The 26,222-nt window shown below is 32.3% G+C and overlaps 1 protein-coding gene across 1 annotated transcript in view; it reads left to right on the top strand.

The window, feature by feature from the left end:
- The window catches only part of LOC129231431 (polyunsaturated fatty acid 5-lipoxygenase-like), a 60,117-nt gene that overhangs the window by 21,882 nt on the left and 12,013 nt on the right, over positions 1-26,222 (top strand). The window contains exons 4-13 of the mRNA XM_054865745.1: positions 1,917-2,140; positions 3,605-3,737; positions 6,127-6,222; positions 8,423-8,519; positions 11,375-11,492; positions 14,161-14,253; positions 15,919-15,979; positions 17,838-17,940; positions 20,605-20,696; positions 22,959-23,138. Coding sequence (XP_054721720.1) covers positions 1,917-2,140; positions 3,605-3,737; positions 6,127-6,222; positions 8,423-8,519; positions 11,375-11,492; positions 14,161-14,253; positions 15,919-15,979; positions 17,838-17,940; positions 20,605-20,696; positions 22,959-23,138 — 1,197 coding nt within the window. The remainder of the gene's footprint in view (positions 1-1,916; positions 2,141-3,604; positions 3,738-6,126; positions 6,223-8,422; positions 8,520-11,374; positions 11,493-14,160; positions 14,254-15,918; positions 15,980-17,837; positions 17,941-20,604; positions 20,697-22,958; positions 23,139-26,222) is intronic.

A 26,222-nucleotide genomic window follows, 5' to 3' on the forward strand; every position in this document is an offset into this window, starting at 1 on the left:
ACCACACGCGGATAAGTGCCTAAGAACGTATAAACACCCGAAATATCCATTTTGACATTCCCCGAGTTAATTACAACGACTTTCCTTGTGACGTCCGTATGTACGTATGTATGTATGTGCGTATGTGCATATGTATGTCGCATAACTCAAGAACGGTGTGTCCTAGAAAGTTGAAGTTTGGTATGAAGACTCCTAGTGGGGTCTAGTTGTGCACCTCCCCTTTTGGTTGCATTCAGGTGTTTCTGAAGGGGTCTTTTGCCCCTTTTTGAGGGAAATCATTGTTAATTTCGATGTATACTCAATTGTTTGGCTACTGGTGGTGATATTTAGAGAGTAAACTATTGAATCACATTAAAATTGCCAATAATGGGAAAATGACATTAAAATTGGAGTAAAAGGAAGTCATGTGATGCACGCATCAAGTCGTTACTTTTTGATTTTAGGGTGGTTTTGCAGTGTTAACATTTTGAAGTGAAATACAGTTACAAGTGTTTTAGTTTAATGAATAATGTATATTATTATTAAGTTTAACTGTATTTCGTCTCAAAGTCCAACATGTTAACACTGCAGTTTCACGTTACGCTTAACTGTGTTGCTTACCTTCCACCACGTATACATTGTATACACAAATTAAAATGCTAATGGGGTCGTTTCCGAAATTTTAAAAGTATTTTTTTTTCTGAAAGAGCATGTTTAAAAATATAGGATCTGACCTTTTTCAAAATAATTTGACTAAGTTTAATATTTTTAAAAAATTACTTTAATCGGTGTGCTTTCATTGTTCACACTTCTGCCGATGATATCTCAAATGATGAAATGCCATTCACTGATGCCATTCATACAGCACAATATTTAATTCGCTTCTTTACTCACATGTATAGGCAACGATATGGTTGATAGCAAGTGTAGAGCGCAAAATTTAATTCGCTTATTGATTATCATAACGTGAAAACGCGATAGACAAATGCGCCAAAATACATCGTTTGTGACGTCATAAAGACCACGCCTTATTTTCAAAATCGGACATTTAAAAAATTGATTAAAAGTCAAGCGTTGGGAAAATGAAAGTTTTTTCTCGCTCCATGTTTTTTTGCTTATCAATTTCAGTGACTAAAAGTAGTACTTTTGACTGAAGGTAACAACCTTTCTCGAAAGGTACTTTATTTCGTTTTTTACTGACAAACACGGCCAAAATATTTTTAAAATTACAAATTTAAGTTCACATGGAAAAACTCTAGCTTAACCATAGTAACGCACGCGATAAATATTCTTCAATAAATAGAACGTAGAATTTGAAGACTATTAAGTTCAACGTTGAATATGTTTTACGTTTATGTTTTTACTTCTTTATCAATTTTACTAATGTAATTCTGAAAACGAAGTATATTTTTTTAGTTTAATAATTGAGCATTGTTTTCTTCTGAATTTTTATTTCCTTTAAAAATAATTAAGTATTTTTTCTCTCTAAATAATGATGTTTTTTTTTTTTCTTTCACACTTCCTAAATTAAATATTTACTGTGATACAATAATTTATATAAAGTTTGTGATGCTGCAGAGAGAAAATGTGGAAATTTTAAACGGTTATAAATCATATGTTTCTGATTTAAAATTCCGCCATTACAATATTTTTTTAAGTAATATATTTTTCAGCACATTTCTCATGTGACTCATAGTTTACCCTAAATGCCAGATATTTATTAACCTTCAGCCAGGTTAATAAATAATTATTTCATTATTTTGGATAACCACACAATACTTTAGCAGTTTTCTACGTTTTATGCCTATAAGTGCAACAAACCTATTAAAACAGAGGTGAGATAGTTGAAAGTAGAGAAAATGTAGTGCAAAGCTTGAATGACTGTAATGTTAACATTTTTTTTTTTTTTTAAACGACATAATGCATTTTTGTTGCAGTGGGACATCGTAAAAAATAAAGGTCGATCTATGTTAGATACGAAGATCATAAGGTTAACAACAGACAAGTGGGAATCCATATGCGACCTAAAAAAGGTATACAAATTCAGCTTAGGCGATCCAGCTTACCTAGAATGTTGGAATGAAGACAGATGGTTTGGCTTGCAAAGAATACAAGGTGTTAATCCTGTTCTCATTAAATTATGCACAAAAATACCAAAAAAGTAAGTATCGATGCAAACTATTCTGTTTATAATCTAAAGTACATAAATACTTTTTTAAGAATAAAAGCTACTCAGTTACTAAATTTAACTATCAATTGGCCAAAAATGTTTATCTCGTTACTAAAAGATTTCATAGGTTTATGATAGTATATTTTGTATTTGTCGATTTCTGAAATGTTCTAATAAATAGTAAGTATAGGGCAAATGCACCAATAGGCAGTCATTTAAGAGATTGATTGTTGATTTTTGTTAACCTATGAATTTCAGCAATCAATACAACAGCAAAAACACTGTAAAACTTTAGACTGTACTTTTCTGATAATGACTCACTAACTTATTTCAGAAATGAAACATTTTTATTTTAAAAACTAAGCTAAAGTTAACATGAAAAATTGCTCCAGCAGTCGGCCATTAGAAATCCATTGCTCGGCCATATATTTGACCTCAGAGCCAGACTAACGTAGTCCAAAAATTGCGATTTTCCGTTTATTCCGTTTATTAGTACATTGTATGTAGACGATTATTCCACATCGAGCCATGTGAACGTAATTCTTTAAAAAAATCCTTTGCAATGTTTTACCAGGGTTAAAAGAGCGCGCTTCCCATCCTTTGCATGTGCCAGAAAAAAAAGTTTTCCTCTCTATTGTAAAATTATCAAAATGTGACTTACGTCCTTCTGACTCTGAGGTACAGATATGAGCCCAGTAGTTGGCCGTTTCATCTTGATTATTCTTATGGGGGTATGAGTGAATCAATTTAACCAAAATTTAATGTCAAACCTACAGCACAATATTGTACTTACAAATCGGTATGCTTGACTAGTCCATATTTATTCGAACAAAACTTTACGGAACATGAAATTAAAATTGTAGTTTTGGAACTAATTCCTCTCAAGACAATACAAGTAAAATTTTGTTCAAAAAGCACTAAAAAGATTCGCAACCAAAGTCACATATAAAACAAAATTCATCATGAAAAACAAAGGTACTTTGCTGTGAACGAACTGGAGAAAGATGAATTTTGTAGGAAGGTCCGTACTTTCAAATATTTCCGAGGGAAGGGCAAAAGTTATGAATTCAATGCATTTTATAGGACAAAAAATGATTAAAATTTAATCGAAAATAATACTTAAATTTTAATTTGAAAATCCAGAGGGATCAATTGCCCCTGTCCCGACTAGTATTGCCCAAATGACAGGCCTGTATGTAGGTAAATTGAAATTGCAAAATAGGAGATGTCATGAGTTGAAGATGTCATGAATCTTACAACTTTCAACAAGTTTTTCATTTTCCCTTCAAAATTATTAATTACTATCCGTAATTTCAAACTATAATCTTAGCTTTGACGACTTGGAAACTACCTATAGTTAACATAATGTGACATTAAGCAAACATAGTCAATCTAATAGAGAAAATAAACAAAACTAGTACTAAATTTTTAGTTAAAATGTTTTCTATTAAATAGGTTTGGCGTGACGAATGAAATGGTGCAACCATTCCTTGAAGGATTCACACTTGAAGAGGCTATCAAAGAAAATAAACTCTTTTACGTTGATTTAGAGATTCTTAAAGGCATCAACTGCAAAGATGGACGAATGGTAAGTTTCTGCATCTGCTGTCTATGCACTGAAATCCGAAACTAACCACGCTTTCATGTATTAACATTTAATTCTTGTAATGAGAAACTTTATAAATATAATCTACAATGTTACTGATAATAATTTGAGGAAAAGACCACAGTTCTAGGCTTTGAAACAATTGCATAGCAAATAAAGAATAAATATCAAGTGGAAAAGCGTTGTTGTAAGCAGGGCTACAGAGCTAGAGGAAAAATGGCCAACTCTAACTCTTGGTGTTTTAGCCTCCGATTCCGACTCTTTTACCCCAAAATCAGTCCGTCTCCACAAGCATTGGTTGAGTTGCGGACTTGAAGGGAAAATGACCGACTCTGACTCTAGGAAATTTAAACCCTCGACTCCGACTCCACAGCCTAGTGGTAAATCCAATAGCAGAAAAGCAAAGGAAGCTTTTGTAGGGAAAAAACCATAACGAATGGAAAGAAGCAAGTCAATATAGGGCCCTCTGTACCAACGAGCCTTAGTCTCAACTTTTCGGTTCCCATCACCATATTTATGTACTCTTCGATTTCATGCCGATTGTGTTGTGACTACAATGAAGTACGGAAAAGGCAGAGTCACTGTTTGAGAATGATTTTCAGGCATATAAGTTGGTGATTACATAACAATCAACAGAATAATATGGACCGAAAATTGAATCACAACAAGAGCTATGGAAGGTTCTTCATAGCTACTTAGAACCACATATATTATCAAACTTGAGATTAATTGATCAGATGAATGCTTCGAATATGCAAAGCTTTTATCAAGACCAAATACCTACATTTTAATGAAAGAAATTTTCCTCAAAAATGAATCGAAGTCGGAGTCGTTCGAAAACATGCCGACTCCGACTTCAGGCTTCTTTTTTTTCTTAAATTTTCACTGACTCTCTTAGCATTAAAAAAAAACTGACTTCCAATTATTTTGATTGCATTATATAAAGGCCTACTAATAAGAAAATATGTAACTCATTGTGGCAACCAGCTGACTTGATTGTTTATCGAACTTTCTGCAACAGCTACTTATGCCGTTCCCAAGTTTGCTTGCTTTTTAACTTTATTTAACTGGATAGTAACTGTCAGCAAACAGTTTTGTTGCCTAACGTTTTCTAAGTTATCACTTTCAATATATATATATATATATATATATATATATATATCTTTTACCTCAATCTCAGTTATAAAACAGTAAAAGAAATGCATTTATCGCTTGAGCAAATCGAAAAAATTCTGAAGTTTTTCTGAGTCAGGGTGCTTGGTTAATTCAAATAAAGTGTTCGTACGAAAGCGAATCCAAACGGTCTGACAAAATATAGATGTTTGTTTTTAAATCTAAAGACTATATCATTACGCTTGGTTCTCACTAAAAGGTACAAAATAAAATCAGTATATGATTAATTGGTTACAACACTCAATAATTGCATTTAATCTTTAAATCTTCATATTTTAAGATTAATTTTAAAGCTTCCGATAAAACTAAAATTAAAAATTGAGCCAAGAAATGTAGGTATGTGTAGTAAAAACTATTCGTACAAAGTTGTATACCGCCGCATTTTGTGTAAAATTTGCTCCAGACGTACATGTACCTGACCTCTACCGGCAATATAGTGCAATATTTTCGTTGAAAGGGGAGTTGAGGGGGGAGACCACCCTCTCTCAAGAAAAGTTTTTTGATTTAGCAAAAAAAAAAAACTTCTCTCTTAAGTCACAGCTTTAAAAAATTGAAAGCACAGGATTAGATCAACATCTATTGGTTAAACATTAAAGGGGAGTAAATTAATCCTTTTTATTGTTTTTAAAAATAGGATTTTTAAGTAATCTCACTTTTAAAATCGCAAGTATTGGATAATTTGATTTTCAAATTGAATTTCTAACTTGTATGCATCTTAAGTTTACAATAAAATACAACGCAAATATTTCACAAAAAGGAATTAATGTTTCAATATCTGTTTAGTGGTTTCCCCCTTCCAATGAGGGGGGGATTTGAAAAAATAAATAATTAAATAATAAAGCCGAAGTCGAAGTCAAACGTTTCAAAATCCAGGAGTCAGAGTCAGCCATTTTTCTTCCGACTCCTCAGCCCATATATATATATATATATATATATATATATATACAATCAACTTTCGATAACTCGAAGTCTAATAACTCGAATATTTTTATCTAGAAGTTCACACTGGGTTTCAAACTCTTGAGAAGGTTGTGGGGACATCCAATACCTCGAACTACCAGTAATTCGAAGGTTTAGCTGGTTCCTTGCGACTTCGAGTTATCGAGAGTTGGTTATTGTATAAATATATAAATATATATCTGTGTGTGTGTGTTGTTTTGTAGCTAAATGCAGTAACTAACAGTCATGCTATTTTTAGCTTTGTGCTCCACTTGCTCTTTTCTACCTCAACAGGCACACGGAACTGATGCCTGTAGCCATTCAATTATTTCAAGACAAAGGGCCAGATAATCCAGTAAGACGTTTTTTTATATTACAATCATTTTTTTAAACTAGATGTTTGTTGGAATTCTGGAAAAGGTCATTAAATCCCCCCAAAAACTTTTATGAGTCACTGCAATGAATTAGATTTGACAGTTAGTTATTTTATGATGTAAACCCCCTTCTATCCAACTAACATTCTATCCGCTAATGGGTCTGCATAATAAGAAACTAACTTTTTTGGTGTAAATTTAACGATAGAAAAAACCTTTTTTTTTTAAATTCAAACAAGGATTTGACATCTATTTCAACTTGTTCAAGCTCATTTGGCTGATCAAAACATAACTCATCAGTAGAGTTAGTTTACGTTAAGATATTCGATGTATTATGTGGTTTACAAGTGCGAACTGATATTTTTATTGTTTAGCATATTTACTGCAGTGATTATATAAATCTACTAGCAACGTTGCCCGGCTTTGCCCGGTCCACCTTGTAAAAAAGAAAATTGTATCAAGAGACGTATATTCAACAATCAGGCTTAAATAAATAAATAAATAACATCATGCAAAATTTAACTCCCAAACAATTGCAGCCCAGATATTAAAATACCTTTAAAAAATTAAATCGAGATAGATGGATTTAAAAAGCGTAACCATGGAAGCACAAAATAAAATAAGTTTAAGAAATTAAAATGCGAAAGAAAATGGTTAACAATTTGAATGGAAATGCGATTTTTTGAACTTGATTTAAAAACTTTTTTTTCCTTTCGAGACAAAAGTTTAGTTTTTCGACTGTAAGTCGAGATGGATCTGGAGTAAAAAATATCGCTTTTTCCAATGATATCAAAAAGAAAACAGTGGGACAATTCCTTCACTTTTTATTGATAGATTTAATGAAGAAAGTAATACCTAAATTTCGTCTAAGCCTAAAAAAAAATCGAGCTAAAACACAAATAACTCCCGCCGTAATTAAATAAGAGCATTGAAACAAAGTGCGTAGTACGCGGAAAATTCTACCCTTTCCAACAATATGTAATATCAATACATGAAAGTAATTTTTCATCCCCTTATTTGGGATTTTTATGCGAAAATTGGGCCTAAATTGGAATAAAAAAAGAACTACTCATCGAATTTTTTTCGAACCGGTTTTCACACCTTTCCGCTGCTAAAAGAAAGATAATGTGAAAATTTCAGAGAAATCGGCCGGGTAGTTCTCGAGTTTTGCGCGTTTAAACAAACAGACGCTTTTTGGAGACTTCATTTTATACTATGTAGAGATTACTCATACTATGATAAATTTTACTATGTTAATATGGTTTTGAATGTTTAAAGTAATATCAACTACGTAAACAACAGTTATATTGTTTTCATTGTGTTTATATTGTCAAATGGATACTTGATCCCTGGGATCATGTATCCCTCTGTACGAAGGGATCAAGTATCCCTAATATTCGATTTTTACAAACATACTTGTTATGTTATTAACAATCAGTGGAAATTTACTAAAAATATGTCTCAATTATAAAAGTCTATACTTTAACATTACACTTCAGTATTTTTTTTTTAAGTTGTATATATTGGATAGTGTAAACTTCAGAATGCTTTCCTAAAAAAAAGTTTCCCTTGACACATTCAGACAATCATTTCTTGAGCTAAAACAAAATGGCTGAAAAAAACAAAGTGTTGCCAGATTTTATGTACAAGTATAACTTAAACATAATTCTCAGGTTTTAAATCTCTATTTAATGATTTTGGTACATTTTTGGCAATGGGATCAGGTATCCCTAAGGATCAAGTATCCCCAGTCTCCCCTAGACATTAAGTTTCTTAAATTTGTGTCTTACTCTGAATCAAATAAGTGGTTTACCGTAAAATGTGATAAAATCATGCAAATCATGAACGAAAAACTCTCAATTTTGTTTTCTGAACTAATTTTAAAATAATTGTATTTAAGTTGGCTTGTATTGTAATTTTTGATTTCGGTGAGTTAAATTATGCTTTATTTCATGAAACCATGTAAATATAAAATAAAATTAGTATAATTTTAGTAAAATTTTAAATGTTCACAGCACATTAATTAAAACATTGGATTTTTTGAATGCGTCACGAGCTTGGCTGCATGAATACCTTCCAAACTTGTCAGCTCAAAAACGAGTTGTTTTATTCATTTTACTGGTACTAAAAAAATGCACTTCTATCGCACTTGTCTGAAGTATATGTTTTTTTATTTTTTAGGTGTTTTTGCCAAGTGATCCACCTCATACATGGCTATTGGCAAAAATATACTACAATAACGCCGACGCAATGTATCATCAGTCATTAACGCATTTAGGTAACTATTCTGGGGAATACATTTTGCTTTATTCATTTCTTAGAAATCACATTATCTTGAAATAAAATATATATATATAATCCGTTATTGTTGTTTTCTTCTGAAATATCTCATTATTATGAATTTTGTTTAAATTGATTTTTTTTCTTTTAAATAAACCATAAAAAAATTTGAGTTCCGTTGAATTGCATTTTAAGCTTAATTGTTATTCCTAAAATCTAGGCAATAGCTAAGTATAAAATTTTGATTTAGTACCAATGAAGAACAAAAATCTAGAAGGAAGTTGGTACAGTATTCTTTAAAAGAATAAGCTCGTTGTTTTTCACCGGAACTTCTTAAAGATGAACTTAACTATCTTAAAGCTGTAGGAGTAGAGACTATGAGCCTACTTTGATTGATTCCATTTATAAAAAAAAAAACTTTCTAATAAATCCCAAACTAATGTTCTTAATCGAACTTCCATCACAAAAAAAAATGTTTGTTTTGCCATTCTTTCCATTTGTGCGTTGCTAAGATTCTAAATGGTTCCAATTCCAGATGGTGTTCTCTCCTATTAATTTACTTTCGTTCTCTTCTCTTAATGATTAAATTCATCCTCATAATTGTGGAATTTATAAAAGAAATTGCAGTTGTAATCTTGCCCATATTGGACAAACTTGGCGTGCTTTAAAATTTCGCTTGAAAGAGCGTCAAAATTCTGTGAAAAAGCAACAATAAAGTAAGTTTAATATATCCCAACATTGTTGAGATTAAAATCACACTTTCGATTTTTAACTCTTATGAAATTCTCCAAAAGTGTCCCAGTTCATCATATCTTGATTTTTGGGAATCTTTTCTCATAGTTTTAACTTAGTTCATGATCTTGTAGCTATTTCGCTTTTTTCTACTATCTGGCTTCCGTTTTTATAATTTTGTCTTTTCATTCATCCTTTTAATCTATTTTGCATGCATTTTATTCATTATTTTTTTCCATTCTTTTTTGTCTATTTTGCTCAGTTTATTTTTAACTTGCTTCCGTCTATGTAATGCGGTTGAAAATGTTCCCTTTCTTCTATTTTTCTTTTTCCATTTTTTTTTTTTTTTTTTTTTTTTTTTTGTGTGTTTTGTTTTATTTCCTGGTTTCCCTTGCGGCTCACGGTTGTTGAAACTGTCTTTTTTAGTTTTAGCTTTAGTGGCTTAATCTTCCACCAATCGAATTCTTTCTCACGTAGGTTGCGTACCTGTGAGAAAGCTCTTGTTCATTGTTAGCATTCCTATTATTTCTTTATTGGTTTTTAATTTTCTCAATGGTTTTCGGTTTTTCCGCTATATTTGCTTTTTAAGCTTTTTGCTTAACAGTCTCTTTGCTTTAGTCGGATATCTTTTCATCCATAAACTCACTTATTTTGCATTGAAAAGGGGTTTCCTTGTAACTCCGAAACACGTGCATGCATTAATCTACAATTTTTTTGCGATTAAACGTTGTTATTTCTAATTTTACTTTTCAAGCACAAAAATATTTATTCAACCTTGTTTACTTGTGATTATTAACTTCTATTTGTAGCGGCATAAAGTTCCCAATTTTTAAAATAATCATATTTTCAAAAAATCACATTTCTAAATCGTTTTTCATATTCGTGAACAACTCATAAACTTATTAAAAGAGGCAAATAAAATTGATTTGCATTTCACTTGCTTCTAATAGTAAATATATAAATTTAAAAAAAACTATTTCAAGATCTTTGGCTCTCCTAGGTTCTTAATAACTTAAGGATTGCAAACCTAGCGTTTGACCTTTGTAGGGCTACTTTTTTATGTATCCATTGTTTTTTGTTAGTACATGTGATTTTCCACCCCGTTTCTTTCTTTCTCTGTTATTTCTTTTGTTTTCTCTTAATCTGTCCTTTTTGGAACAGATTTTGAATGCACTGTACTAATAGATTTTATTAAGAAAATTTTCCTTTGCGAAGTCTACAGATTTTATGACGACGTATTTAAGCAAAAAGTTTAAAATAGAATGTAGAAACATATTTTTAAGTTCTTCACAGCAGCGTTTTTGAGCTTTGGGGAAAAGAGTAAAAATAATTTGTGGTCACAGGATTGTAAATATTTAAAGTTCAATTTTAATTATAGTTCTATGCGATGGGTCCATTTTTTTACAACTTTTTATGCTATGATGTAATTTACACGCATCTGTGTGTTGGTTTTATGTCACGTAACTTTTTTGTAAAACTAGAGTTTCAACTCAAAAGCTAGGAAACATACCGAGCTTCATTCAGTATTACTGAGCTTCATTTATTTCCTTTCTTCAACACTTTAAGCTATAACCATAACGAGACTTGCATTGTCATTATATACACCCAAGCAAAATATCCTTACAACTCCGAAGTTTGAAGTTGCAACTACAGTATAACCTCGATTTAACGACACCCGATTTAACGATTTCCTCAATTTAATGATACATTTCACTGGTCCGGATTTAATTGCACTAAATGTATATGCCCCTCTATTTAGCGATATCCTTGATTTAACGATAACTTTTTCCAGTCCCTTGACAATCGTTAAATCGGGGTATACTGTATCATTCAAAATTTGCTATTTCAATACGCTTCTCCTGACACATTCTGTGAGTATTTGTAATTTAAAGCAAAACGATCATATATCTCTACGATTCCCATAGTAGAGCACATTTATTGTAGCGAAGCAAAAAGAACATTGGAAGATGTCGCAAGGTTGGTGGATACCTTGTTGACATCGCCAAAATATTGTATACCACCAGTGATTATCACAATCGTAAATGTATTTTACTGTTCGCAACATTCACAAAATGATTTGAATAATTCTAACTTTAAAATCCGTGTGTTTCTATATTTTAGGTTTTACTCATCTTTTGATGGAAGGAGTTGTCATCTGTACACATAGGAACCTATCACAATCTCATCCTCTATTTAAGCTACTAGCTCCTCATTTCCTTTTCCTCCTAGCCATAAACAGGTAAAAAAAATGCAAAAATCATTTTATTTAATTCTTCCCGACATAAAGGAAGATTAATACAAAGTTTCAGCACCATTTTTTAAAATTTACTGCTTGATAACTTACGTAAGCTACTGAATAAGAATGTGCTATAAACTATTACATATATGTTCACTCTTTCAACAACGAAGACGACGCAGCCCGCTCGACAAGCAGGGGCGAACTCTCCGTTGTATCCGCCAAAGGTGACGTACTTGGTGAATGAGGAGAGCAACCGCCGAAGGCAGCGAAGTATCGCATCGGCGGCAAAACCAAGGATGTTAGTTGTTGCGGCGAGAAGGGATGGAGTCTAGTTATTGTTATTAACCATTTATGACATAAAAATAAGTAATATAGCTTATAGATATATCCAGTGAGAATAGAGATGACGGTGTTAAGACATAGTTAGCAATAGCGTCAAAAGTTATGAAATAAACTGAATAATCGTATTAATTCACCGAGTTTTTTAAACGTAATTTAGCATTAAGGAGGCATTCAAAAATATATGTATGTACATAGTACAGTAATGTATCACCTGAATAATGAATATAAATGAACTTGAAATAACTATTTCATAGAGAAAAAAATCTGGTGTGGACAACACATTACTTGCTTGCACATCTAATAAATAACGCATAGTATTTCAAATAACTAAAAAGGGATTTTCTTTGAAATCTGACAGTTTAAATATTTCTCTGTTGCATTAGTTATTTTACTAAGTGCAATAAAGTTATAGAAACGTATTGGGGAGTATTTTGCCGAGGGAAGTGAAACGCAGTGTCTGCATATTTTTCATTTTTAATTTTTTTCTGCATTTTCCCCACCCATTGTACATTACCTTTACTGTACAAGCTTACTTATTTGGTTTCCACGGAAAATAAAGCACGGTAAAGACATCAAATTCCAACATTTCCCTACTGTTAATATGGAATCCAAACCTCGTTTCTCCCGCTATCTCGAAACCTCATTTTTGCAGATACTGCGCTTTACATTCCCTCGGCAATACTAAAGTCGTATACAGGTCCTACGCATAAACTTTTAAACTTCTACGACTAACTGCTTTAGAATTACGCAAGAGAAAAGCAAAAATAAGTACATATCAAAACCCGGAAAAACAGCCGAATTCGAAAAAAAAAAAAAAAACACGAGCTGATGTGTGCATCACATGACTTCCTTTTACTACAATTTAATGTCATTTTCTCATTATTGGCAGTTTTAATATGATTCAATAGTTTACTCTCTAAATATCACCAACAATGGCCAAATTAAAACCAGATTTAAAACAAAAAAAAAAATTGTTTAGCCAAGTTTTGTCGCCAAGTTGGTGACAAAACTTGGCGACCAAAAGACTGGCGATACATCGCCAAGTGTCCGCCAAATTATAACACCACTTGAGTTTACATCGAAATTAACAATGATTTTCCCCAAAAAAGGTGCAAAAAACCCCTTTTGGAGTATACGAATGCAACCAAAAAAGAAGGTGCACAACTAGACCCCACTAGGAGTCTACGTACTAAATTTCAGCTTTCTAGAACATTCCGTTCTTGAGTTATGCGACGCACATACGCACATACATACGTACATACAGACGTCACGAGAAAACTCGTTGTAATTAACTCGGGGATCGTCAAAATGGATATTTCGGGTGTCTCTACGTTCCTAGGCACATATCCACGCGTGGTCGGGTTGAAAAAAAAAAAAACTCAACATTCATTTGGGGGTGAGCAAAATGGAAATTAAGGCCGATTTTTGTGTGAAATTTTTTTCGCGAATACAATACTTCCTTTTTTGTAAAAGGAAGTAAAATCACGCTCACCACCAGACGTTACAGAAGACCTGCATATGAAGTTTCAACCTTCGTCAGCTAAACTTTTTGAGTTGTACGAGATACGTACAAATACATATGGGTGATTCTAGAAAAGCCTGACATTATCATATCACAAATTATTCAAAAATAAAAATTCTTTAAAATCTTTAAAAATTCACTTATTCTTTGTTAGGAACTTAAAAAGAGAAAAATAAAGAAAATGCACTTTAACTATGCTATATCCCCCTAAAGAGGGGTCGAATTTTCACGCACCACGAGAGTGGCCAGAAGCACCGAAAGAGTGACAAAATGTAATGAGGAAATAATTGTAGCCAAAATAAAAAGTACGTTTATTAAGAGACCAGAATCTGTTTTTAACTGAGAAAACTGCACTGACTTTAAGCGGTATGTTAATTAAAATTGACTGAAAAAAGATGTTCAAAGAAATATTCATGCTTCAAAGAAATAGAAAATAATTTAGAAAGGTTGAAAATTTATTATTATATTTAAAATTCATCCGTTTATTTTAACTGTTTTTTTATTTTTCAAAAATATATATGCTATGTATCACTATTAAAAATTTTGTTTTATTCACACATACATATATGTATATATTGATATACATAAAACCTTCACCACAATAAGTATAATGATAAAAGTATTTATTACTTAAAAAGTATATTTAAAACATCAATATATAGCGTCCCGAATTGCGAAGTTTAGTCAGCTTATTAGTATTCACCAATAATTAACAATTCCAGTATAATTCAAGTGTTTCTTTGAAAAAAAAAATTAAAATTCATTTTTTTCACAGACTTACTTGTTTATATCTTACTTTCATAGCCGAGGTCTAGAAAAGCTTATTTGCGTTAATGGATGGGTAGACAAAACTATGACTGTTGGTTGCAAAGGAATGTTTGAGCTTATGAAAAAGGGGTAAGTTTCATATATCTATATCTTAAATGTGCAATTTAGAAAAGAAGAAATAAAGTGCAATTACTTTGCTTAAGATTTTATCTGAAGAGATATGTAGAAAAGTAATTTAATAATAACTTAATAAACAGCAAAATGCTGCGAAAATTAAAGTAATTGACGAATAAAATGCACTGTAAATAATTTCTTTAAACATACAGAAAAAAACGAGACTTTCTGTTAGAGTAAGTAAATACTCTTTCTCTGTTAAATTAAGTAAATACTCTTTCAAACGATACGAACCAAGTGCCTTAATGAGAGCTTTACAGAAACATTGTTCCTTTCCGTAAAAATACTGAAGCAAGCATACCTGTTAATTTATACAAGCTTTAATTTAACAGTCCCTGCTTTTCTTTCGTTTCTTGAACAGGTACAAACTAATAGCTTATAATGACATAGTGTAGTAGAACCTTGATTTTCACGAGAAATGCTTTCCAAGACCCCTCGCGTAAGTCAAAATTTCGCGTTGTGGAAAATCGTTTATGCATGCGATATTTTATAAACGTACCTAACTGTTTTAGACATCTTTAAACACCCATTAAATTGTTTTAAACCATTTCTTCGCTGTATGTTACCATTTCTTACATAAATGACCGAATTTTTCCTGGATTTAAAAAAACTTGTTCAAAATGAAATACTGTTACTATGCATAAAACCAATGATCAATGGGAGAGAGAGACATAAAATAAAAAAATACGGTGTGTATAGTATATAGTAATAATAAAATGCAGCACTATAAAAGTACTTTACAGTAGATACAGTAACTATGTTTACAACTTGAAATATTAAGATGAGGATGATTTATGTTGCGCGCGCGAGAGAGAGATCAGACTGTTGTCAGTCTTCTCCTGACAGCGCATGCACATCGACAGAAGAAGAAAAACCAGTGAGGAGTTGATTCTCTGCTTTCTGCTGAAATTATTCTGCCCAAAAATTTCGTGATGTGCCCGAGGAATTTGCGTTAGCTCTAAAATTTGCTAATCGTGAAAAACTCGCGTTACAGCCATTTCACGTAGGTCGAATGGAGTTGTAGCACGAGTCCTCTGTATACAAAAGCTAGATTTTCTCTCTCTCTCTCTCTCTCTCTCTCTCTCTCTCTGTGCCTCTCTACCAAAATTAAATTAAAAATCACATATCTAAGAAAAATTCAGCTTATCTTTCTTTCTCTCTGTTATTCAGAATCTGTAACAGACCCGTCTGAATGAAATATTTGATCCACTTAGTTCAATGCACATCGTTCTAAAGTTATCTACAGTGATCAAGAAAATGAGTTTGAAATTACGTTTTAGAACTAAATATCATTTATAAAGCCAGTTGTATATTTTCCTATTATACCTTTCTCAGATAAGGGAAGGGGTAGAATTATTACATCTGCTCAAATATAATAATACAATGTTAAGCTGCACAAACTTGAAAGAAAGTGAATACATGCGTTTTGGGGGTACAAGCAACCCCTATTCTAATGCAAGAGAAGTGAGCTTACGGATGAATAGACATATGATAAAAGTTCCTCCAACTTTGAATTCAAAGCTTTTCTGCTATTTGTTTTGCTTTTAACCGCAAATATATTTATTTATTTGTTATTATATATATTAATCAAACAAATTTTACTTATTGATTTGATTTCAGAATGAGAGTATGGCATTTTAATGTACACGGAATGGTGCCAAATGAAATAAAATCCAGAGGAGTAAGTAACTTATTATTTTCTTCATAAGCATAAAATAAGTATTTTACACAAATAATACTTTTGTAGTTCGTAAGTTTTAGCAAAAGGGAAATTTGTTTGTACTCTTTCTTTAACGACTTTCAGGGAACAACAAAAAAAATTCCTATGTAGAGTGCGTCCATAAACAGAATTTTCGAAAAATGGAAAAGATTCTCCCCCTCCCCTACTGTTCATCCCTTGTTCTGTCAGTAAAGTTGTAAAATATATTGACACAGTTTTATATAATCGCATATTATCCTCATCTTTAACCAGACTATTTTGCTCTTCTTGTGCAAGGCTTCGAAGTTTGTAAATTTTCTATTCTTTTAGTCAGCAAAATTGTTTAAAAGTTTTTTAATCAGTGGCGTCAATTAGGGGGTCCCCCCCCCTCCCTTGTGGCTCGTTTATTTATTTTATTCAGAAACCAAAACTAGAAATTATAAAAAAAGCAGAAAGGTTAAAATTTTTAGAACATAATTATTTCTTTTACTTTGTATAGGTATCTGTTTACGAAACATTACTTAGCACAAGCAGTAACTTTTAGTTTATGTATTCATTGTTTGGACATTAGTAAATCAATTGTTTTACTTAAACAAGTCGTACTTGTTCAATGAAATTATCACCAAGTGTTTGTGACATATCAAAATACTTAGGGGTAAATAATGTGAGTCTAATTCATGTCTAAGTGTTTCTTCTGGGAAAGTTATTGTGTAAAAATTCATCAAAATCTTAATAGAAACGTGAGTTAAGTCGCTAGATTTACATCAATTACCACTCATCTGTTCTCAAAACCTGCCCTAGCAAAGTTTTGTATTTTTTATCTCTCTCTATTTTTTTATTTATTTATTTATTTTTTATTTTTATTTTTTTCATTTTTTGCTGCTGCTAAGTCGTATGGCTTTTAGTTGTCGTTTTTTTTTTTTTTTGTCCCTTCCCCTCCCCGACTTTTCAGTCCCAATCGCCGCCTCTGTTCTCAATTAAATGTTTTCTCTAAGAAGCCATCATGACTACAACTTCATTTTGAATTTAGCTAATAAAGAAATGAAAAGTCAGCCTGGTAAACTCAAAAATGTGTTTGGATGTTGTGTAAACCTCCAAAAAAATTTGATGCAAAGCAAAGGAACAGATAATCCCACAATCTGCTTTCTGTAAATCACTTTTACCCCAAGTTGTTACGAAAATCGTCGTTAAACAGAAGCGTTGTCCCTTATATAGGATTAGTTCTATTATGTAGGGCCAGGGATTGCAAAATCGTCAATGAGAGCGTCATTAAACAGAAAGTCAACTGTTAAATGAAAAAAAAAAAAAGTGTGTTGTCCAACACTTCTGTTGCTAAAATGACACAATATTTTTTTCACTGGTCTCATTGATTTTCTAAGAAATTAATAAGTATTTATTTCACACCTCACCGTCAAAAACATTTTTTAATTTATTGATTCTGGGCAATAAAACTTCAAAGTTCAACATTAGAAATAATTTGTGGTCAAATAACATAATTTTTTGCAGATTTACTTTCGGCTAAACTTGTGCGAAGTTTAAAAAGCAGTTTTTTTTCCCCTTTAAATCTTGATGAGGGATTGACCAATATTTTTGGGAAGATTTGTAACCTTTAAAACTTGAATCGAGATTGAACAACATCGGTGAGCTGATTTGCTCCCTCAAGCACAAACTTAGATATAAAACATCCTATAACAAACTACGCAAATTCTCTAAATTGATACATGCAGGGTTTCGCAAAATAACTTTTAAAGGAATTGCTTTTCACAATAACTATAATGTATCTTAGATTCGTTAGCATTTGCTTCGATACATCCTTCAACTACGTATTTTGATTTTACAGGTTGAAAAGGATGTACTGCCAAAATATCCTTACAGAGATGATGCTGTCCAAATATATCACACAATACGAAGATACGTGGAGAAAACGGTCCATTGTTTTTATGGTAAAAGCTAAACCGCTATTGCAATAAAATTCAAAACAATGCTAAACAGGGAAAATTTTTAAAATTTTTTGTCCACTTAAGAGTGTAGTAAATTCTTTACATTTGGCATTAGAACAACAAAATTAAACTTGGGAAGTTGGAATTTCTTATAGTGTTACTCAGAAATTAAAAAGTAACACTTCATGGCAATACATAATTTGTTTTCATGCTTCTGCCACCATTCTTGTTGTTTCTTATGTAAAACGAACTCCTAAATCCTAATGTGACTACCGTTCCTCCATCACCTACCCTTTTCAAGAGATAAATCGCCCTATAGTATTAAATTTTCGATAATTTCATAGATATTATTTTGATTGGGAAGGGAAGGGAGAATTTTATCAACTGCTAATCTTCTTCAAAAGAGCTATAGAGATGAAAAGTTCAACAATATAAATATTTGTAGCAGGGAGGGAGACTTCAGGAGGATTGTCTTACTTTAAATACTTTTGTAAAATCATTAGAAATCGATCGTTTGTTTTGTTTTATCCTCACAAATTTTTCAAACATTTTTCACCGTGAAAACCTGAGTATCTGCATCAGTCGTGTAGATATCTAAAATTATACTCATAAAATAAAAAGGTAAATAAGTATATTTAAAAATTTTTGAAAGTGCCGCACTTCGGGCATGAGCCGCACAATAGAATTTCAGATTTTTAAGTAAGAAATTTGCTCAATAAATTACATTTATTCAATTTACGTTCTCAAATAAAGGTGAAATGAGATTTTGATTTACTGAGGTTGTAACTTGAATAAATAATTTATACAGTAAGTTAACGAGCTGCTGTGACGATCTGCAATGAGACTCGTATTCAAGGTATGATGCTTCCAAGATTATTAATATTGTTTACATTTAGGGTTTTTTCTCTTAAATATATATATATATATATATATATATATATATATATTAGGGTGGTCCTTATTTATATGGGAACATTTTTTTTTTTTTTGGAATTCAACAAATAACGCCCCCTAGTTTTGCGACACTATAATAAAAAGTAATCTGCAAAATTTGAACCTGATCGGTCAATAATAACACGTGCCCCTAGGACGTTGAACGTTAACACTTTTGATAATTTCCCACAAATCTTCGAGGTTTTACTTCAGACCCCATACATCGTTTCTCTCCTAGGTTTTAAAAATATTTTTACAGTAAGGTAGAACTAAAATTAATACTTTTAAATACTTCATATCATTTAAAGATTTTACATTGAATAAGAATGAAATAGTGCTTTAGAATTTTTACCTTAATTGTACGCTTTTCTCAATGTATTTCAATCGTGTGCATTTTCCCCGATAGTTTTGGACTGTCTGTAAAATAAATTGCTTTTGTGACTCATATTTGATAAATTGATTGTAAAATTCTTCGATTAATTGTGCTCCTCTTTCTGTTGTATCATTCACAACTTTCAGCATTGGGTTTTCTTTCTTTCTTTTTTTTTTTTTTTTTTTGAAAAAAATGGGAACATACAACAAAATTTGAAGCGGCATAGAGTTAACCGGAACTGTTCAAAGACACCCAGGATGACTGTACTGATGAATTACCGAATATTCACTCCGAAAATTACCGAATGGTTATAAAATAAGTATCTCTATTAGTAGCAGTCTGTGGCTTGAAGGAATCATCCGATTGCAACCAAAATTGGAACACTTACAAATCTTGAAGGGGGAAGAAGGATGGTGCAATAAACAAAATTAGTTTACAAAAGTTGCCAACAGGTGGCGCAGCAGCTTTCTAAAAATGGCGCTGACAGTGCAAACACTGTAGTAATCATGAGTAAATTAAAGAAGCAGTCATTTCTGTCAATAACGTAGTACGAGATGCCCCTCAGTTTGACTGATCGCGATTTGATTAACATTAACAATAACAGCTCAATCGCTGAATCTGTTTTACATGAATTTAGGAATGTGAAAGGAATACGTAATGGGAAAGAGAAAAGCAAGATGGAGCCCCACCCCATATCAAGCGATCAGTACAAAATTTCTTACGGCAACATTTCAGATGATTGATAGGGTGTTAAGCAGGTATTTTAAAATGGTGTGGCCAGGTTAGTCCCCTGATCTGACGCCATATGCTTTTTGTCTTTGGGGGGTCTTAAAGTCTAATGTGTACCATGGAGGTGTCAGAAACCTAATTGAACTAAAAGATAACATAACTCAACGCGTGGGAAACATCATTCCAGATGAGTTGCATTCCGCTTGTGTCTTCCAGTTCGTTTTTAATCGGTAATTATGATTTAGTTTAAAAGTTTTAGAGATAGTACGCTCAAAAGGGAGTTAATTAATTCATTGGTTTATTGGATGTGTTCAATTCATTAGTTTTATTGGGTGAGCACGAATGGAGTTACCGATTAACCCCCATTCGCTCTATGAAAACGCCCATTATGCTTGTAAAATGAACTTCATATGAGAAAACATCGTTTTCTATTTATCAAAAACATGAAAATATATGATCTCGAAAGTATATTCCAAAAGTTAATTCATAAATGTCATAAAACATTTATTTTCCACTCTTTTTAAATTTAATTTTCTAAAATTTGGTAGATGAAAATATTTTTTTTTTTTTTTTGTATTTCAATGAAAAAATGATGTTTCAAAGAGATAAACGTTAAATTTGACGTGTTACAGATAAAGAAGACAAAGTCGTAAATGATTATGAGCTTCAACAATGGAGAGCTGAACTAGTCAAGGACCGTAAGCTTGGAGGTTGTGGATTTTTGGTGAGTGTGTTCATATAAATAGTGAAATTTACACACAAAAGAGTATTTCTTCACAATTAGCATATTATTTAAATAGCAACGAGTGCTAAGGTTTTCACCGAAACGTACTTCATAATTCTCTTTCAACTTAATTTATTTTAGGGTGCCCACAACGAGGGTCCATGGCACAGACTGCGCCATTGAAATTTTCAAGGCGAGGGTATTTAAAGGGTCTATTTTTTAGAGGGGGAGGGGTTTTGTTCTTAGCATTACTGTGTAGGGGGGGGGGGTACGCCATCGCTTTTGGAGAGAAGCACTCCTGTAATTTATTTTACTCTTAGTTTTATATTCCACAAATATGTTATATTTGTTTTGATTTTCCTCAAGTAATTTGAATTGTGAATATTTATTATTTATTATTATGAAGTATTATTTTCATAATAACTCAAAAAACTGTATACACACACTCCCGTCCAGACAACGTTCTTCTACCATTAATGCTACAATTTATTCTCAAGTATAATTTGAACAAGTATTTAGTTTCTAGGTGTTATTTTTATACCATTTCATATTCCTGCACTTAGTTTTTTGAGTTATAGTAAAACACAAAAAGTGTAAGGACACAGAACTCTAAACGGGCCTAGGACAGATACGAGGGAGGGGCGATCGCCCCCTCCTTGAGCCTAGAGACAGGAAATTTCTTCATGTATATTTTCAATACTAAAGTTTCAAAACCGCAATTTTACATCACATTCGATGTTAAAAGAAAGGCAGCTCTTTCCAGAAATTCTTTCGGAATTGAAGTCTTTAAAACGCAATCGTTGCACATCTCTTATTGCTCTGGGGATAGAGACCAGATCAATGACAGATTTACTCCTTTTTTTGGCTCAACTTGTCTAACGTAAATATTTTTTTCATGTTCAATTTTAAATCCCTCTTGGGGCCCTTATGTTGTGAGGGCCCTCCCATTTGCGTCATTTGAGATGGGGTAAATCTGCCATTGTCAGCCCTTTAGCAGCTAAAACAAAAGGTCGTGGTCTCCATGACCTTTGAAAAATGAATAACAAAACCTTTTGGTAGGGGCCCCATAGCTGTTGTGTATGCTCCGGATCCCACATGTATAAAAAAATTTCTGTTTGACAGCAGTAAAAGATGAGATAGAGAGAAAAACAGGAAGGGAGCCCCATTTGTTTTTACTTTTTCTTTTCTTTCTTTCTTTTTTTTTTTGTCAAAAATAGTACTTTTTCTTACATATTTTCAACTTTAAGATTTCTCCGGGGCCCCTAGGCAACTGCCTACTTTGCCTATTTAGTAATCCAGCCCTGGACCAGAACTGTCTACAAAGGTTTTTTCGAAATTGAAGTTCGAAAATCTCAATTTCAGCCGATCTTAGATGATATTAGGGACAGGTAAGAGAGGGTTTCAGTACACTCCTTCGAAAATTTTTAGCAGTTGAAGTTCCAAAAAGTAAAGAGTGAAAAACAATCGCCATCTGCTTGAACATTTTCTGGATCCGCCCTTGAAACCGGCTCTGAAGAAGCAAATAAATGTTGTTGTTTTTTAATTTGTTGATAATGTGTTTCTATAAGAAACTTCTAATTATTTATTTCAAGAAATTTAATTGATATTATTGTATTTTTATGTAGTGCACCTCAAAGAGTTAATAGGTCTAAGCAGCAGATTTTTACTTTTTCCGCCATTTTATTCGTGTGAATACGCGAAAATACAACACTTAGAACTAGAATACCAGCTGTATAAAACGTATTTATAATGCATTTGACAGGATATGAAAGTAAAAATGATTAAATTTGTTTATTCTGAAAAATTTATAACGTTTCCCAACATTTTGATTTCCTACGTAAAAATTTGCTCCGCTTACAATCGAAATTTCTTTCAACTCTTTCCATTAAAAAACACGTTTTAACTCAGCAAGCTGCTTGAATTTATCATCTCCTCCTGCTTCATCTCAAGTGCTATCGTGACTCAAATCTAGCTTACAATGCCGAATCCAGAAAATAAATATGGCCATATGGCTCCGCGAAAATAACGTAAAAGCAAAGTGATTTTTATGCTCATAGTGGTGTTTTTTGTTTGTAATTTTTGTTTGATGCAAGTTTTAAACAGACAGCTTTTGGATATGCAAACACGCTTTCCCAAATTTCGTGTATATAGTGTAGCTCCTACTTGATCTTTGTATTTTACTTTTCTTCGTTGTAATACAAACTGAAGACGCCTGTTCGTGTGTTTCTATATCAAATAAGAGCTATTTTAAATATTTTTTAGGGTGTTCCTGGCGAAGAAAACAACAGATTCACGAACTCAGAAGAAGTAATTGATACCATAACAGCTATTATTAGTATTTGTAGCTTAGGACATGCAGCGGCAAATTTTCAACAGTATGATGAATATGCTTTTCCACCAAACTATCCAGGAATTTTGTATGGAGACCCACCACGAGATAAAGTAATGAATAATATACATACAACTGATCAAATTTTAGGTTATATGTACATGTATGTGTGTAAGTGTATAGGGTAACGGCACCAGTAACAGACATGCTTAAGACATCGCTCTCAGGTTAACTCAATTTTCAAAGCCTTATAATGTATTTAGACTTTTAAAACTATTTTTCTCCTATGCAACTGCATCTCATCTAACATTTGGCTGCTTTTGGATTCTCTGAATTAGTTAATTCAATTTTTATTTGCTCAGTTTCGAACAAAGATCCGACCCCACAGTAACAGACACTGAAAAATCTGATGATGCCCAGTAGAGAGTATCACGAAAAACTTTTTTTGGAAAATCGAAATTTCAAGTTGAGAACAAGTTGTCACTATGATCACATACAGTGGAGCATCGTTTATACGTTTCACCTTTATGCGTTTTTTTAATCATTTATACGTTTTTTAAATTGGTCCCCGCAGAGTCAAATACACATTAACGTATATCTACTATACGTTTTTTCCTTTATACGCTTTTTTCATACAGTCCCTTTAAAAAACGTATAAACGGTGCTTCACTGTATTTACCACAAAAAATATTTTTGAAATTGGTCTCCCAAAATGAACTTGAATTTACCCGGTTTTTAGTCAAAACGATTATTTTTCTAAAAAAAATTATAAACGATATGGGATGCGAAAATTGGTATTCAAAATGGGCAATTTAAACTAGAACCCATCAATAAAAATTTCACTGAAACTAAAATTTTAAGATTTAGGTTTCCCGGAATCGTTATGAAAACCTCACATTTTTCAGCATTAGACATAATATAAAAATATTTACATTCCCCTCAGAATAATTTCTATTTTTTTATAATGCAAACATTGCAGGGAACAAATTCGGAAGATGACTTTTATTTCTATTTCATCTAGAAACCTATTGTTTTTATGAATTTAAAGCTGCATGAAAAATGTTTTTTTTTTTTTAATCATCAGCGTGTAACAAAAAAGATTAAAATCTTTAAAACTTCAGGTCTGGCATAGTAAATAGTCTTCCCGATATTTGTTCATGTAAGTATGTAAGTGTAATAATTTAGTGAAATGTTTGTTTTCAACTGCAATGAAAGTTCAACAATACAATTAAAACATGCGTTCTTGAACAACCAACGAAATCTGAGGCATATGATTATCGGAGGTGCTGATACATTAGAGCAGCGTTTCCCAAAATGTGTTCCGCGGAGCCCAAGGGTTCCGTCAAAGGAAGGTAGGGGTTCCGCCACGAATTGGATAAAATTAAACATTTTTTTCATGTGAACATCGATTAATCAAAATCAGTGAAACTCTTTTCACCCATTGGCATTACATCATATTAATGCCGTTTAGAAACGTATGTCCCCCAGAAGTTGCAAAATTGATTTCCTTGATGATAGTCCTGATATCCAGATTCTTTTTAGTGCTTTTATCCGTTGTTTAATCTGCCTTCTTAAAGATGCAACACTGGTCATTAATATGGTTTTAGAATATGGCGCAAATATAATTTTCTGTGCTATTAATCAGGGCCAGAAAATAATTTCGGGGAGGGTTTGAAAACTTTCATGCGGAGCTTACTTTCATGCGGTACTAATGTACAAGTCGTCGGGTTATCTATTATGAAAGCGTTTTATTATGTAATTAATATACGTATGAAAGACATTTGAGTTTTGGAACAATATTTTAATTAACAAATTTTTAAAAACAAACGAATATTAAGTCAAACCAAACTTTTCGGGGGTGGGGGCGGTTGAACCCTAAAACCAACCCCCCACCCTCATTTTGTATACGGCCCTGCTATTAATCCATCGATCACGAGTTATATTAAAAACAAGGGCCAAAAAAAATTTTTTTTTGTTTCTTTTTTTTTAATGTGCTTTAAACAAAATAGATCTTCTAGTGAGCAAATACATTTATTTCTCCCCGAACAGCTTCATAGTAATTGAATTTATGAAATAAAACCCTGTCAGAAGTGCTGCTTTTGCACCCTAAGGCATAATAAGAGCAAACAGCATTTTTTTTGCAATTATGTTGAAATCTGTAAAGGTTTTCGGCAGAAGCTGTTAACCACAGAATTGGTTCAAAAACTGCTTTGTAAATATCTGTGTAAACTCCTGAATTAAATGTATTAGAGTGACTAGAAAATGTGAGGCAAAATTTTAAACGGGATGAGAGAGAGCAATAACAAAAAAGAAGCACACTGAAATACAGGGTCGCAAAAACAATGCTGACGCGCTACATGCACACAAATTGACAAATTTGAAACATGTTGTTAATTTTTAGCTCAAAAACAACATTAACAGGAATAATTACAGACATTACAAAACATTTCAGTTTTAAAAAGAGGTTTGATGCATTTGTTAAAGTTTGCGGCCAACAGCTGCATTACATTGCGTCATAACAACAACCAATCGACCGTCGCAATAATGGCCAGCGATTTCGACGTAGATTTAACAATGGGGTGGTGCATCCCCGAAATATAAGTATAAATAAATATTATTTTATCAGCATATTGAATTAATTTTTTAATTGTAATTATATATGTAATTCAGACTTGAGCAAATATATAAATAATACAAATGTTTCTTTATTGAAGATCTGCTAGGCGACTCCTATGCAACATGCGATGCTTCCCAGATTTTTTTTTAACTAGGTTAAAACGTTTTCGGACATGGGGCTCACAGGAGTGAGTCCAGTACTCCTGTTTTGCACGAAAAAATAAGTTAAAAAAGCCCCTCCCCCCCCCCAAAAAAAATGTTTTTGGTTGTTTTTAAGTTATTTTACGAGAGGATACCCCCAAGAGTTTCTTAACTTACAACACAAACATAGAGTTTAGAAACAAATTGTAATTATATAACTTGTTGCTTTTTCCCTGTAAAATGTATTGAAAACAAACACTTTTCCCTTGGAAATTTTCGAAATGATGGGCCTGTTCAACATACCTATAAAGCGCGTAAATCCATTTAAATTCGAAAATAACACGAATCCAATACTTTTTTTATCATTATTTTTTATATTAGATATAGAAAAAGTAAAAATGACAGCGAATAATCACAATTTGTGTCTCTATCAGTGACTT

The sequence above is a fragment of the Uloborus diversus genome, chromosome 10, assembly GCF_026930045.1.
Source record: "Uloborus diversus isolate 005 chromosome 10, Udiv.v.3.1, whole genome shotgun sequence".
In the NCBI taxonomy this organism is placed as follows: domain Eukaryota; kingdom Metazoa; phylum Arthropoda; class Arachnida; order Araneae; family Uloboridae; genus Uloborus; species Uloborus diversus.